At 38.1% G+C, this 16967-nt stretch overlaps 1 protein-coding gene across 1 annotated transcript; it reads right to left on the bottom strand.

Moving 5' to 3' along the window:
* Nucleotides 1-378: 378 nt before the first annotated feature.
* On the bottom strand, nucleotides 379-11090 carry LOC112564189 (protein enhancer of sevenless 2B-like). The gene is made up of 5 exons (XM_025238843.1): nucleotides 11004-11090; nucleotides 8818-8915; nucleotides 8372-8497; nucleotides 7940-8120; nucleotides 379-6260 (listed from the first exon to the last, which is right to left on the bottom strand). The coding sequence occupies exons 1-5, from the start codon at nucleotides 11079-11081 to the stop codon at nucleotides 6078-6080; spliced, it is 666 nt and encodes a 221-aa protein (XP_025094628.1). The 5' UTR covers nucleotides 11082-11090; the 3' UTR covers nucleotides 379-6077.
* Between the last annotated feature and the right edge of the window lie 5877 nt (nucleotides 11091-16967).

Below are 16967 nucleotides of genomic sequence, written 5' to 3'. Positions count from 1 at the left end.
AATGTGCTCAAGTGTGTACCAAAACAAGAAACTAATTTAGCAACATGAAATGGCAAGTGTGGCTTAAACGGTAGTGATGTTTTGAAATTTTGGGTTGAAGGAACAATCATTTATTTACAATCACATCTAAATCCTGTTATTCAGTGGTACATAAAGGCCACCAAGTTTCAAATGATGTCATTGGAACCACCTAGCTTGAGAATCAACTGTCCTAAATGGGGCTGTCAAAATGCTGGTGTCCTGGATTTGGAGCTTTTGCTGTAAAGCTTTTCAGACTAATAATTTCTGTTCTCAGGTGACATAATGCTCATATTTGCATTCCCAATTGCAATTTTTCACTTTCAATAATCCTTTTTTCTCAATTCGCGTTGACACACAACAATTTCAAATTATTTATTTAAAAACCAAGCTTCACAAGAATTCAAATGTCTTTAAGCAACCAGTGCATATCTTTAGAATAAAATATTCCACATGATGACTCACAGCATGTAAGCAGCATGGATAAAATAAGCTTGTTTTTCCAGAGTTACACGTTTCCACTGCTCATCCTTAGAGCCTCACATTGTAACAGGCAGAGCACAAATTCAAGTTAATATACTCTCTGTAGGGTCTACATTACCAGGCAAACACATTTGGATATCAATGGAAACTGTGCTGTGGAAAACAGAAACAAATACATTTCCAATCTGCAGTTACATCCATTTTTTTTCCATACAGATATAAGCACTGATAATAATTTGTTTTAAAGCACATCCACAACCTAATCATGACAGCAGCATACTCCAGGTGTTCATAAGCGGTCAACTGCAGGCTTTAAAGTAGACCTGAACTTATGAGCAGATGTTTCATGTACCTTCTGATTTGTGACGTGAAGGAAAGACTGGCCTCATGTTTTGCAAAGCTGAGAAGACACGATACACAAATGCTCCCAATTATTTGCACTCATTTTGTCCAGAACACACGTCTAAAAGCTTTTACCTTGAGAACAACTTTTAAAGCCAAAATTTAACTGCATGTTACATAACTGATAGTGTTCCCCTCCCCCCCGCCTGCATTTGTCTGTAGCCACCTGCCAGATGCTACATCCTACAGAAGGAGGACCAAAGTTCAATGTAATGTGTAGGTCATATGTTTGAGCACAGAATTCTACACTTACATGCCACATATATACATCATACAAAACAAACAGATGTTTGAAAAAGTAATGATATTATCTCCAAGATTTTTTTCTAGCACATCCTCGTTTAGAAGGAAAGTGCTTTAGCTTTTATCATGCTACACCACTTTCTTCAGAACTCATTTCATGCACAAAAGTCAACAGTGGCACCGGCACAAAGGCTGACTAGACTGGGGATTCCCTCAAGAAAGTAACTGTGAAGTAACAGACTTCCAACCACCATCACAACCCCAGAAAGAAAAATGACAATGGTACATGAAATTTTCAATGCTGTCCTGTGAAAGAATTGGGAACACTTTGCTGTGGCACTGCTGCTGCATTAAGTGAGAAAGCCCCATTTAATAACCACAAGGTCCTAAGAATTAAACAACCTTTCAGTTCCAATAATTGATGATGTAACACTGATAATGCAATATTAAATGACTGTGTAAAGATTTTCCAACACACAAAGGTTAACCGCATAGAATGATTCAGACTGCAACACATTCAGGAAGAAAGCCTTCATGGCTGCATAAAGAAAAGTTGGCATTAAAAAAAAAAAAAATCAATATTCTAGACCTCAAGGTATCACAGGTTGTCATACCAGACAGTAACGACCTTGCAGTCTGTAGACCACTTGTAAGATTAATAAAGTCAACACTAGGCACCCTACTGAGAGCAAACTGGCAGACCTTGTACCCAGTCAAAAGGTTTTTTTTTTAAAAAAACTTTCATCAGAAAACAATTAGCCTTTTCAACAAACATGATTCACATAAAAATAATTAAAAAAAACCCTCCTTCAGATCATATTTGCTGCTTAGAATGTTGTCTGAAATAACAAGCATGTCAAGTACTCTAGGCAGAGGCTGTATGTTTTTAAATGATAGAATAGCTTGCACTAAAGTATATGCAAAGCAAAAACGTTGTCTTCCCCTTGTAATAATTAACACATATTATTTTCTGATCTGTACATAACAAGCATACACTACTATCATTTAATCAATTTCAAATTCAGAAGGCAAAATTGCAGACAATTGTAACAAGAATCTTAACACAAATAACCTTGTTATAACAGCGTTTTCTTGTCTAATAGCTAATCCAAGCATGATAGATAGCATGGACTCACTGGAGTGCATGTGAGCACTAGAAAGTTTCTTTTCAACAAGATCTTGTTTCTGTCAACAACATTGGATCTTCACAAGCAGTATGTTTTTGCTTCAGTGATCACAAGTATAAAAGGGTCTTTTGGTTCTAAGATGGCCAGCCCTCTGAGCAGCTGCCACATTTACTATTCATTTGTGCCCCAAGACAAGAAGATCTCACTCCGGAACACACGCTCTTTATTGATGATCATAGGTTTCCCATCATATCACCACACCATTCACGTCCCTGCAGCAGCATCTTTTGTTTTTCATTAAACTTCATATAACTCAACTTTGTACTTGCAGAGTTTTTCATGAATTGCTTTAACGCCAACAGAACAGCAACAAAGTAATACTAGGTGCCATCAAATTGTGTTGAAACTGATTTATGCACTTGAGCCTACAAGCCCAACTTTAGTTTTGTGTGTGTATATATATATCTGTAAAAGCTGCTAAGAGCACAAGTCATGATGACCAATACATAATGAAATATGATCGACATTATATACTCTTACAAGACAACAGGAACATTGAAAATTCTACGTTCATTCAGTTAATTCTTTATTCACTCTAAATAAACCTGCATGGCTGAGCTCTAAATTTTAAGCATGACAGCCTAGCAAACAAAAAGAAATTTCCAACAGAAATAGAAGTATTGTCCACAAATATTCTGAGTAGATCTTCCAGCTAAAAGAATAGTAATTTTGACAAATTACTTTCACGATAAATTAATCAGCTCTTGTCAGGTGTATTTCATGCAAATATCATTATGAACAAATTTATATTACTGTTAATAAAACAAAATGTATATTCTGAGTATGGCTGTTAAAAAAAAAAAAAAAAACTATGTAAAGACATTACTCTTCTTGAGAGTGTAAGTCCATCACCCCAAAACAACACAAGAATAACTTTGAAGACCTAAGCATCAGCACTGTATGGGTTGAGACTAGACCAAGATTATAAAATCAAGGCAACTCCCAAATTATATACATATACATATATACATGCGATTAATAGAGAGTCTTGATAATTAAAAAAACCCCAAAAACAAACCAAACAAAACATCCCAAAAAGTCTTCAGTGCCACTTGCGCAGGGATCTGCTAACACTGGAATAGCATTAAACCCATTTCATGAAGTAAATAAACCCCATCTTTCCCTTTGTTTGCTGAAAACTCAATGGGTTATGGCTTTTGCTCTCTCCCCCAATATGGATAGCACACTTAAAGGAAAAGTCAAAAGAAATGGCAAGCAGTGCTTAAATGATATACTGATGTTCTGATTTGTGCTCAAAATTTCAGGTTGCAAAACAATCATTTATACTTGTACCCATCACACAACCCTTGTGCAGGGAGACTGCTATGAGTGATGTCATCCAACTCAGTGGGAGTGAGCATGTTCACTTTCACATTGAACCTAAGTGCAGTAATCAATATGCTGGGCTCATGGGTCTGTGCAATAACATTTAGAACAGCACAGCAAAGAGTAAATGCACTTCTTGTCAAATGCCTACTACACAAATTATGATCAGTTTGTATTTCTTTGCATTAGAAAGGGAACATGGTGGTCTCCAAGAAATGATGCACAGTTTAGGAAGAAAACAGTTCATCAGAAACCTGAAATTGTGAATGGAAATGTCAAAAGGTCAGTATCTATCACTGAAGCCCAACATGCCATTCCCCTCACTATTTTAAGTCACTGGACTGTAAAACTGAGCAAACCTGGCATGTGAACATCAAAAACCTGGAGACCAATTTCATTAGCATCTTTCAAGATTTTAAAATGAAGATGCAGGCTCCACAATTGTTTGAGTGGAAGGGGATGCTACACAGCTTTTAAGTGAGTGTAGGGCTGAGCACAAGACATACTAAATGAGCTAGGAATCTACAAATAATAATAACTGAACATTAAAAAAAGCACTGCTCATTGCATACACAAGGTACAGTGTGAATGTGTGGGATTGGGAAAGATGAACAAAAATTCATCCAACATCAATGTTTGGCTACATGAAATCCAACCATTTAAGAGAAGCTGAATTCTGCAGAAATTTAACATGTAGATTTATAAAATACTGCATGACATTATTATTAAAATAGAATGCAGTCACGCATAAACATGTACGCATGTGCATACACACACATGCATGCACAATTACTGCCAAATACACCTGAGAAACCATAATGTTTATGCTTTAGATTTAATCTAACAGATAAAAATCACCTACAACACTGAAATAGAAGGTTATGAAACTTTTTAAGTCTTTGCCAAACCAAATCAACTGGCTTTCACATATCAGCATAATAAACAATGGACTACAAAGGCAACAAAGGTTATTAGTCCACTACAGCTTATATACTGGCAATTATTAACCATCTTTATATGGCTGATTTAGCACAGTGAACAAGAACCATCGATTATGCTATATTTTATCTAGAATGCCATAGTGAGAGGACGTAATTGTAAACAAAGCTAGATGATCAACAATGCCCTCAGATATTTATAAGATTTTCAAAGGGAACTAGGCATATGCCCACAATGAAGACAGCTCTTTACCATGTAAATACAGTCAAATATGTGTTGTGATGTGACTGGGAGTAAAAACTGATGATAAAATAGCTTGTGAAGATAGCTGACCCTCATCTCCAGAATTCTTAGTGTTATCATTGGAGAGCAATAAGCCTGTCATATCATATATCTATAATATTGACCCAAAACAAACCACTGATCTGAGCTCTCCCAGTTGATAATAGCATCTGAGTTTGACACATCCATCAGTCACAGTAGTGCTCTAAACTTTAAAAAAAAATATATATATAGGCAGGCATCTTTGTGAATATTGTCTTTCAACTCATTTCTATTCACAAGCTGCATGCATGCATGCAGTACATCTGCACAGAAGGAGTGAAAAAAATCAGAGTAAATACTGCTTTTTTACTTTTTAGGGGATACACAAAGCAACTACAAATGAAATAAACTATCTGTGGTTTCCCAGCTGGCTAGTAACCATTAACAGTTTAAGAAAACTAAAATTATAGATTACAAAATGAAACACACATGCATGAACTAAATCTCGTTTGAATCAGAATGACAAGAAACTGTGATTTCTACAAGTTTGAAAATAGCAAAATGTTACCTGTACAATTCAATCAACTATCTTTTGAAGTCTATTTGAAAAAACAAAGCCTACAATGCACAGCAGAAGTAACTAACAGATAAAACATTGGAAATGTGGGCATGTATTATGCACCACAAACATGCACACATGCAAACACTTACAGTTGCACACAGCAAGGTGAATACTCTCTCCTTGTTCACCAAACTGTTTATGCAGGCAGTTAAACGAGGCCCAGAACTGTTATAACACAACGCAAACCACACTACTACATGTGCATGCCCCCATTTATACATGCACTCACTCACTATGCACTTGTACAGGATCCCATAGTAAACATGCGTACACATGACGAGTACTATCCTTTGTACAGATCACTTCTCCCCCCGCCCCCACAACGCTGCACATTTGTCACTGATAAGTTCCAAAGTCTCAAAGGCCAGACATTTCACAAAGCCGGGCTTGGTTATGTCATTCTCCATCCTGCAGTCTTTGTCTTAGTGTTCAGTTTTATCACTGTTGCACCAGGACAAGCCTTGCTATTCACAACTGATGAGTGAAAAATGGCTGCAACTGAAGAAGACACAATCAGATGTGTCTCTGCAAAGATCTGTCTGTAACAGTTTCCTTTTTTTTTCCTGTGGAGTCTGACACATCTTTGCTCCATGTCACTGATTTTCTGCATCATCAATGTTCTCTACATAAGTGGCAGGAAACACCCCAATTCTGCCGTTGCATTCTCCTTTCCACCAGTTCTCATTGGATCGCTCCAGCACTGTGATGCGATCTTTTCGTCTGAATCCAAGTTCATCAGCATCCTGTGGTTCGAAGTCGTACTTGGCTTGAACCACCTAAAATCAGAACTTGTACTGATTTGAACACATTTAAGCTAACAATTTCAAATCAACTTAGTTTTATCTTTCCAAAATTAAGACACTAACTACTAAATCATATTTTATTAAAAAGATTACACTGTTTTCAGAAGTCTCACAATGTCACTACCCCCTTCCCCCGCACAAAAAAAAACAAACAAACCCTGAAAAGGGATAAATAAAGCCATTCCATCACCAATACTCATGATGTCTCAGCAGACCTGTTTACGCTTAGGTTGATCAACCAATGGTTTTTCAGTGAAAACCAATACACCTTGGGAAAAACCAGTACCCTGGCTTCAGTGTGTCACAGAAAAGGTTAATGCATTTCTCTTTATTTTTAAATAATAAAAGTGTCATTTTCAATGTATTAGACTTCACTAACTCATTGTTACTGATATGCATGTGAAATTACTCTGTACCAGAATTTTGCTTTTTTAAAAGTCGTTTGTGTGAGCAGCAGGGAGGGGCTAGAAATATGCTTTCTACTCTGCATCTTGGCACACACACACACAAAAAAAAGCAATAAAGTAAAGTTATAGAGTAACAGATTTTTTAAGGAAATCCAATCTGCAAGGATGAGGGATTAGTCAATTTTAAATCACTCAGTCACAAACACAATACAGAGTCCCATAAAATATACAGACAACAAAGTTCAATCAATGAGCATAAATTTCTATAAAGAACACGGAGATCCTGGCATTGTGAATATACGTGCAACATGATATCAGATAATAAGAAATTATCGTAATGCAGAATATTCAGATAATCTCAAGAAATTAAAGATGCTGATTAATAAGATGTAAAGACTATTTTTCTTATTACTAAAATGATTATTCCTTCCTTCCAACTAATCTCAACCAGAAGTCAAGTTGGTATATTAAGGTTAATCTGAGAGCCTATTAAATTTAGGTCATTTCCCTTTTTCAACTAACCAAGCCATTTGTGGAAGTTATATTCAATGAGCGATAATCAGCAGATAATTTATTACATGTCCAAGTCCTATCTCAGCCTCTGTTATGACTTTTTTAAAAACGATGTATGACTGGGGATTTTTTTTTTTTAACAAATCAAAGAATTTGTGACTCATTTTGCCAAAATATCATTAAATTTTCCTACATTAACTTCCATTAACACATTCTGCATTACGCCTTCATTACTGCTTTCTCAGTTTATCATGGCAAGCTTTGCTGTGACAAATGCTTGTTAATCTCAAACGTAACTCAATTTTTCTGAGATGAACAACCCCATCACTATCCCAAAACATCCCAATCACTACCAATAAACTCTTCCAACCCCCGAACCTTTTCATTAGCCTTTGATCTCACCTGGGGTGACAAAAAAAAAAAAAAAAAAAACCACACAAAAAAAAAAACCCACTGCAAATATCAATAAAGGAGAGAAAAAAACATTTCGAGTATTTTTTGGCCTTACAAACAACTACTAACTTTACCTTGAGACATTAAACGTGACAAATTCTGGATAAAATCATCAACTCTACTACTGCATTAGAAATCACTTCCATTCATGGCATTTAATAACCCCTTTTCCTGCCCTCAAACTTCAAGTTTTTGTTTTATGTTTTATTGTTTGATAAGCTCCCTCAAAGATCACTAGGCTTGTAAATAATTAATCAAGTGAATAGCAAGGTTTCCTACCTGTGCTTGGAGGACATTTTGAACAGGCATATCTTTAAACATGATGGTCTGTGAGCGTGAGACTGAAGATGTCCGATGGTAGTCAACCAATTCATTCAGTGAGTTGAACTTGGCTACCCACAGAAAATACTTTCCTGCACCATCCCGCAGCACTTTAAAATGTTGTACACCATCCTGATACCTGACCACAAGCAAGATACTTCAGTTTATGTATGGATACACAGGAAAATAGCAAGAGGAAAGAAAAGAAGCAAAATAAATTCTTTCTTCCCATGTATCACCAAGTATTTATTTCCCCATGTCTGCATCTGCATGTAGACACAAGAGATATCTGCAAGACAGCAAAAGGAATCAGTTGCACATGTTTATCCAAGATATTTTTCCAATGTTATCACAATCTGATCCTTCAAGTAGCACAAGCTAAAAACCTACTTGACTGTGATGGAAAACTCCCCCGGTGCACTTTCACTTCGTCTGACTAAGAAGGTGCCATCTGGAAAGTTGTTTTGAAGTAGCATCTGCTCAGCTCGACTTCTGGAAACATTACCTACATACCATCTGCAGATGAAACAGTAAATTGTAATTGTTTCAGAGAAAGTATTTTTGATTTCTCTTGAGGAAAGTCTTCATTTTGTAAGCAAAATTTATATTTATAAGGAAATTATTGTGAACAATATGGTGTCACACTAATTGCACAGTGCTGATGCAGACTAAGTAAGCCTAAATGTTTGATTGAACTTACTTTTGTGTCATAAACTACAAACTTCAACACATACACCTCTTTAATGAAGAGAGAGAGATGGGAAGGAATCTCAGGAAGAATATTTGTGTCATATAATTTGCATGAATCTTATCAAGCACTGAAATACAATACGTACGAGTGATTCTTCATGGTAATATAGTTGTTGGGCACATAGCCCTCTTTTCCATCCATCTCTGCTTTGTACCAGTTTTTGTCCTCATCCTTGCTGAGTATCTGTCAATGTAAACATAACAGCACTTTATCAGTACTTTATCACGGTACAAATACCCCCAAGTAACAGAGCAACAAATATGGCCTCCCCATGTTTTTCAGAGCATAAAATGAAATAATCTGTTTTATTACCTAGATTACAACAACAGCATTGTACTTCAGGGGTAATGGGCTATGTAATAAAAAAATCATTATCAGGCTCAGTATGCATTTTCAAGTATCAAGAGTACCAAACTTTATTTTCAACAGTAAAATTCATATAAAATCTCAGCTGGTTTAGTGTTATAGGATAAACAGGCATAGCCATATGACAGCTTCATGTTTTCACTTAAGGTATAGTAGGAAGTGGTCATGGTCAGCATGTAAGCCCTAGCAAAAATGTTACCAGATATTTTAAAATTAAAAGTATTTTTTATACTTCGCTACAAAAATGTTTTCAATGGAAAATTGGAAAATCTTGTGCAAAAAGATTTGGCAATTACCACCTGATTCCATGAAAAATCTTTGCATGTGTAATTTACAAGAACAGAAAAATTATTCCCTTTTTGGGCTTAAAATATGCACAGGATGACTACACCAGATATTTTCATAGCTAATGTCGCCCATTAAGAGCTTAGATACAGGTACTGTAATTCAGGATCACTGAGCCAATTGGGGAGAGGAGATAAAATATTTGCAGGCAGTGTGAAAGAACTATTAGCTCAATGCAGCTGCCTCAAAAATTTTCCTGAATAATAAGTAATCTTAACAAAGCCTTCAGACACAGAAAATGAAATGTACCTCAACAACTATGCCAATTGACCAACTGTTTACACATCCTCTGCCTACATGAATTTACATTTAGCTTACTCAGTGTGTACAATATAGAACAGAAACTTGTCCCCAGAAATATCTTTAGCTTGTATTGCTAGTACTCATGCTGCCTCATTCATTACTTCTGAACAAGGTAAAAGGGGAGACGGAACCCACCAGCATCTGTAATCTTTAGATGAACTCTTTCAAATTTATAAGCAATATCCACTCATTTTATCTCAAACAAAAGTACAAAATATTGATTTCTGACAAACTGTGATACATATAAAGAGACTGAATACTAAACTGTTTTTGTTTCTGCTCTAAAAAATAATTTATTTGGACAAAAGAATGAAACTATAACAGGCTCATGCATCTCCATAAGGAAACTAATACATTATTTTTTTTAAAGAACATTATAAAAAAAAAAACTATCAATCTTAAGATACATTTACGTGCATTCTTCTGGAAATAAAGACTAGAACAGGCTGCAGGAAAATTAACAGAAGTAGCAGATAAAAAAGTAATTAACAAATAATCTGGGAATTAAAAAAAAGCAAAATGAGAGAAATGTCTGTTTCACTTCCAGAAAGAACTTTCCCCAAATACAAAAACTACCCTCTTTAAAAAAAATGAAACTATCCAGGGTATGTAATTCTGCTGATTTAGCAGCTCATTGCTTAGTCTTAGTCATCAAATCTTAGTTCAAAAATCTGTCTAACTGAAAATTCAGTTTTGAGCCCACTTCTAGCTCTTACACCAAAGAAGTTTAGCTGAAAATAATGTTCATCAAAACAAATTTTTAGTGAAAGGTACTATAAGGATACATTTTCAATGTACTATATTTGAGCTTTATTAGTTGCATTATTAAGAAAATATTTGTAACACGGCTCACGTATGGAAAGAAACAACTAGGTGGACTGTACTAGGCGCACCTTTTGATTTAACAATATTCGCGACAGCTGAGTTTCTACTAGCAGCAGCGCTTCAACCTTGTTTCTGAAGAGGCTGTTCAAAATAGCTCGCAAAATAACAATACTTCAAAGACTAATATTATCGAAACACGTGCAAAACTAACTCTCCCTTGAATGTTTAAAGACTCTTGTACCGAAACACACCAGGAAGTTTACACAGAAAAAGGTGACTGAATATCAAAATAGAAAACAGGTTGACTGGGTGGTCGCAAGGCAAAAACCATTTTCTTGCAGGTAATAATCATCAGATAACCAAATCGTGGGATTTAGAATCTATCTCAAGCCAAAGAATGATAATGTACAAAGATATATAGCGTTCTTTTACCTTGAGAACATTTCCTTTCTTAAAACTGAGTTCATCTTCAGCAGTCGCCGTAAAGTCGTATTTCGCGACGGCTTCCATCTTGGGTTTTGCCGTCATAAGGAACTAATATCATTACGCGAAAGTTCATCTATGCTAGAAAAGTAAAAGCATAGGTTTATGCTTATGATAATCAACAACAACACTATTTCGTAATCAAAATGTGTAAGAATAATTAAATTTACGTTCTGAAAAGGTATAAGAAACAATCTATTGCGAACTATATCTTTCTGCGGATTCATAGTCTTGTCTGGAAGAAACGTATGCGGGTACTTCACGGAGGGGCGGGATGGGTACCCAGTGTTTTAACTGCGTTTGCTTTAGGTGTGCACCCGAGATTAAAAGTAATAATTGTATACGTTTGGGCTGTCTTTCGGCACACAGGTAAACGATTTTTTTCGAAAACTTTACAGGAAAATATTATGTAGAAAAATCAGTTTTGATGTGCACTTGTGGAAATCACTGAAATCGAGTAAAAAATATTGTTAAACGGAATGTGTTCATTTTTCTCCTTCACTTGAATGAACAGCTAGTTGAAAAAGAAAAACAACATAATTAAACCTCGTCAAAATCGATCTTCAGGTAAAGCAGAAAGCTGACGAGGATCGAGACATCGTTGAATGTGACTGCAATATGAAAGATCGAACATGCTAGATGACTGTCGAATATGGCATCTGCACAGTACTGACAGTAATGCCAAATAGTGCTTAAAGTAGAAGAGTTAATTTGTCATCTTCATTTTCTCCCTGTCAACTTACATTTTAATTGTCAGTTTATCCCTACTCCTCCAACTGCATTAGTGATTAAAGACGATGGAATAACTGCACTTAATTGGAATCTCCAAGTGGAAGGAGCGGGGCCAGTGTCGAGATACCGATCCATCACATATATCTGGATAAAAAGATTTGTTTCGGTCATTTTATGCAAAATAAATCAGGAGACAGAAAACTAATATGATTTATGGAGTTTTGTGTAAGACGTGGACACTTAACAGTAAAGTCGAAGAGTTGAGTTCCATAAGTCAGCACCACAAGTCTCAGGTGTGTGTAGCTGGTGCGCTGTAGTGCAATGCGTTCCAGTTTATATATACATCATAATAATTCTGTCTGTTTCGCTCACCCATTCATCCATAGTGGTCACTGTGATTCGAAAGACCAACACACATCTTTTATTGGTCGGCAGAGAAAAAGCAAAACAAAGCAACAGATGACAATGTAAGTAATTAATTGTTGTATAAGAATCGGTAAAGACAGAAAGAACGGGCCAGAAGAGGGAAAAGGGAATGGAAAACACTCGCGAAACAGATAGAGAGAATTTGATAGATTATGATGACATGGAGAATGCAATAATTCGCAGGCTAATTTAGGGCTTTTCCTTCACCTTCTCTTCCTCCTCTGCGCTTTTTTTTTTTTTATCCCTATCCTCTTCCTCCTTCACCACACTGCCACTCCGCTTGCATTAAAACTGTTCTTGTGCAGTTTTCTCGTCCACAGAAACATCGATCCAAACCTCTAAGGCCAGTCGACAAGAAAAAAAAAAAAAGAAGAAAAGAAAAAGAAGCCGACAGACCAGTGCTGTGGATATCTTATTTACAATCGGGACACAGACGTGCACGCACACACGCACACATCGCCGTCAGCTTACGACACTGTCACAGCTCGGGTTCATTAGCGGGTTTAAGTACAGCAGCGGCGTAACGTCGGACCGGAAGTGGACTGGCTCCTAATGGTTCCTGTCGCAGCGCGGGCCCGGTGACGCGCGTGCGTGCTGCTGCCAGCTGAAACGTCACTGCGCGCGCTCACGTCACAAGTGCAAGACGCTGCTGCGAGGCCAGCTGGCCTCTCGTGCCGGGCAGCACGGATGCTGCATGGCGCTGCCACTGGCGCTTCGTCATCTTCATCTTCAGGCTCGCCCTAGTTTGCGGGAGAGGGATCGTGTCGCCACTTGCAGACTGTTGAACGAACGGTCTATTATTAGTCTTTAACACGTGACCCGACTGGTTGGTGTTCATTTTGGACTACGAGGAAATAATCAGTGGCTGTCTCCTAAACTTTGATAACATTCGTGAAATACATATATACTTTTCCTCTCCAGCAGATGGAAGATGGATGCAGATGAGTTTCTTTGCCGACCTAGTAGCATGTACTGAAATATGTACAAGCGGTTAGTACGTATATCAAAGTGTATGGACTGTGCTTGGCTAACAAGTGACAGTTGATTTAGTAGGATAGTAACAAAACACCGTCTCGGATAGTTGTTACGCACCAGTGACCAACCTTTTATTCAACTAATCACTGAAGCTTGCAGAAAGTTCAGAATCCTCAATCATTGATTATAGAGCTTATCAAAGAGAGTTCTTAATGCTGGGATTTGCACAGAAGATTCTGTTAGAATTGTACGGCGAGGGTACTGAAGAAGGAGGAGGAGGAGAGATCGCCACTGGCTTTCCGAGGAAATGAGAACTTAGCACAAGCTCTCGACTCTAACTTTTGCAGACATTTCCATGATCTTGGTTGAAAGAGTTAATTGTTCTTTATCATCCCCAGCGCAATCTTTGCTCAGCCAGGCAGTGTCGATTGAGTTTGCACGTTCGTCCAGACAAGAGTCCTTCAAAGTTGGGATTTAGAGCTTGAACTAATTCTGCTCTCTTGTTGGACTGCACATCCCCTTCCACAACAGTGGGCTTGGATACGTGATACTCTAGCTTCCTTTATTAAATCGCAAATTTTCTGAGCCCAGGAACTTATAGTCATGTGACCGATTCCCCAGCCTGGGGCGTTTGATGTGAAGAGCTGAATAAGAGAAGCTCTAACCCACCCCTCGTTCTTATGAACTCTAGGTTAAAAACCTGGGTGAGAGAGAGAGACGATAAATTCCACGCTGTCAGACATGCTCGAGAAATTTGGCGTATGCTGCAACGATTTATCACAATTTAAAGATGCTTCTCTGACCTGTAAGAATAATGGTTCGTGTGTGAAAAATGTAACGGAAATAGCTCATGTGCTTAATAAATTGTAGCTGGCGGTTGTTCTCGAAGGGCTACAGGACTATATCGCTCTTAGGGAGAGCGGCAGCGTTTGGATGAGCCACAGAGCTTACAGAGTGCATGTTTCATTATAAACATGGTGTTTGTAATGCTGGCCTTATTATAGGGTGTATATCCGAAACACCGAGTTTAAAATAGATGGGGAAATGTGTGTGAAAATACGATAGGCCGCAGCATGGCCAAAACTTCGTCTAAATGAAGAAGTTGGAAGTTATCCTTTATGTAGAGGTGATGGGCATACATTGTCTTAATTTCCCCCTCCCTTAGACCCTCCTTAATTGGACTTGTAATTCGCTGTTAGGGTTGGCAGAATGTCTTTTCTTGTGGTCCGATAAAGTTTATTCTTCTTTCCTCTCTTTCTCGCTGACAAATGTTTATACTCTCCCTCCCTCTCTCTTGTTCTGTTTTTCGCTGAAACCGCTTACTGATTCTTTGATTATTCACTTTGTAAACTCGAATGATAAATTAGTAGAGTGAATACAGTCATCTGTTCGAGTCTGTTTTTTTTTTTTTTTGAAGTCTGACTTTTTCGGAGGCTTGTTGATGCAGTCGTTTTTTTTTTTTTTGAGTGATGCATCTGTTCAATCCTGCAGTTAACTCATATATAAAGTTTATCGGTTTCGGAATCAACGACCTTGTACCCGTATCAGTTATTGTTATTGCATTTTTAAAAAGTCCTTCGAGGACTTCGGTGATGGAGCACGAGATAGAAATCTAGTAGAAGAAGTAGTAGTAGCAGCAGATAACCCAGAAAGTGTACCCTCCCTTCCCCCACCCACAAAATTTACCATTTAAGATAAAATCAGTGTGTACACTCGCATATCGTATATTCTGAAACAGTTTAGAAATACTATTTGCTACTAAATATTTCTTCTTTTATTTCGCTTGCATAAATTCGGAGCTGTACGATGCGCGTGCCCTTATTGTTAGTTATTATCGTTTGTAGTGAAGGTCTGTAAAAGTTCTCGCAACTTCGCATCTTCTTCCACTTCCGTATAACTGAGAACATCGTCCAAAGATCGAATCGCTTCGCTCGCTTGTTAACATATATTTCGACCATTGCTTTATTTGCCGCAGCAGGAAGTAGAGAGACGAGGGCTAATTGTGTTTGGTCTGGTGAAACGGCAGGTCAACGAGTACAGCCTGCTAATAACAACATGACAGCCTGATGTTTGATACTATCTCAGGATGCGGAGCCTAGTTGTTGTACCCAATCTACCCAGACGATAGTTCTCAAAACTGGAGCACCTCTTGCTAACCGAGTTTATGGTTGGTATTTGACCCACCTACAGGACAAATACGTTTGAGGAGTAAATAAACCTTTTAAAATCTTTACAAAGATAACTATCATGCAGGTGTGATGAAACCGCAAACTTTTGTCCCTTTACTCGCTATAACCTGGATGCTCAAAATATTGTAAATAGAACCCCTTATTTTCGTTCCCAAAACTTGCCCTCCTTCTCCAGAATTCTCCTCCTCGAGCTTGAGCCAAGACCTTCTCTTAGGAAGCGGGATGCAAGCGGCTGGCACGCTCACGAGACAGAATGCCGGCCGTACCTGCGGAACAATGCACCCGCTGATTCATTCACACGGCGCGCCGCCGCATTAGGGGTGCCGCCGTATCGCCAGCACGAGCCTCCGCCGACAGATACGTTGGGCCGCGGCTCAACCGACGTAATTGTCGATCCTCATATCTCGGAATCGAGGAACACAAGGGCAGGCTTCAGTGGAAGGTGGGCCTATCTGATAGGAAAGAGTAAGCAAACACGTCTGCAGTTTCCTTGTGGTTAAGCAGGCAAACAAACAAATATAGTTCTGCTCTGCGACAATGGATATTTCAAGGTTTTTTTTTTCCTGGCTGAAACAAAAGATTTAAAAACACTACCCCTCCCTCGAAAAAAAGTGTTATATGCTCAGTCTTGCGCACTTTGTGAAAACGTTGAATGTAGATATTCTGTAACAAAAGCCAGTCAAAATGTGTAAAATGTAAGACAACATTTTTGTGCCACAATATTGACAAAACAACAGTTACACTTTATTTTAAAGCACACTCAAAGATCCTATGCTTATATCAGCATATTGAGATTATTTCTCCATATCCTCAAGTGATATACATTGTTTCTTTATTAGTGTCATCAACTAGGTATAAAGACCACACACAGAGCAGTGTGAGAAGAATGCGTTGTAACCTTCAAAGACACACCTCATCAGTTAGTGAACCTCAGTTGATGGTCGTGAAAAGATAGCATGACATGTATGACCTTTATCCCTGTGGGGGACAGCCGTGTGGGGCAGCAATATCGAATAAGAATTGTAGGCGGAGCAGTAAATGCTGTCTGACGGAGAATGCGCTGTCATCACGAAAGGGCCTCACGCACATGCGCAGATAGGTAATGGTGAGGACGTGACCACAGCATCCGCCGACAGCCTCTACTCGCCTTCCTCTTGCCCATCCCCACCTTACCTTTCTACAAGCAAGCACGCGGTTACTTGAGGGTGAGGGTAGGGTGAAATGGAAACTCTGATCTGAGTGCCACCCCATCGTGAGGCTAACCCTACAACAGGGTTATCACACTTCGACATTCAATTGTTCTTCTGAAGCAAGTTTTTGCAAGGAATTATTTTGTAAACTTTTTCAGACTTTATAATAGGAGTGAGGAACCCTTTTCACTCCAAGGGCCATTTTGATATTTATACCATCATTTGTGGGCCATACAAAATTATCTTATTAAAAATTAGCTTGCTATCTTTGGTCAAGCTGTAGTCTCGCCAGCGTGTTAACACTTCTTGCAACGTGTACTATCCCATCCTGTCTAGCACTGGCGTCCTTTGAGTCACCACAGTTCGCCTTTTTTGTAATGAGACGCACGAAAAATACGCTC

Source organism: Pomacea canaliculata, linkage group LG1 (assembly GCF_003073045.1).
Source record: "Pomacea canaliculata isolate SZHN2017 linkage group LG1, ASM307304v1, whole genome shotgun sequence".
Classification (NCBI taxonomy): Eukaryota; Metazoa; Mollusca; class Gastropoda; order Architaenioglossa; family Ampullariidae; genus Pomacea; species Pomacea canaliculata.
Note: the sequence above shows the minus strand (reverse complement) of the source record. Positions and strands in the feature narration are given on the sequence as shown.

Coding starts and splice junctions, on each gene's coding strand:
- LOC112564189 (XM_025238843.1), bottom strand. CDS start 11,081: ATGGAAGCCGTCGCGAAATACGACTTTACGGCGACTGCTGAAGATGAA. Junction 8,916..11,003: donor AGAAAGGAAATGTTCTCAAG/GTAAAAGAACGC, acceptor TTACATTGACAG/ATACTCAGCAAGGATGAGGA. Junction 8,121..8,371: donor GAGTTTTCCATCACAGTCAA/GTAGGTTTTTAG, acceptor GCTTGTGGTCAG/GTATCAGGATGGTGTACAAC.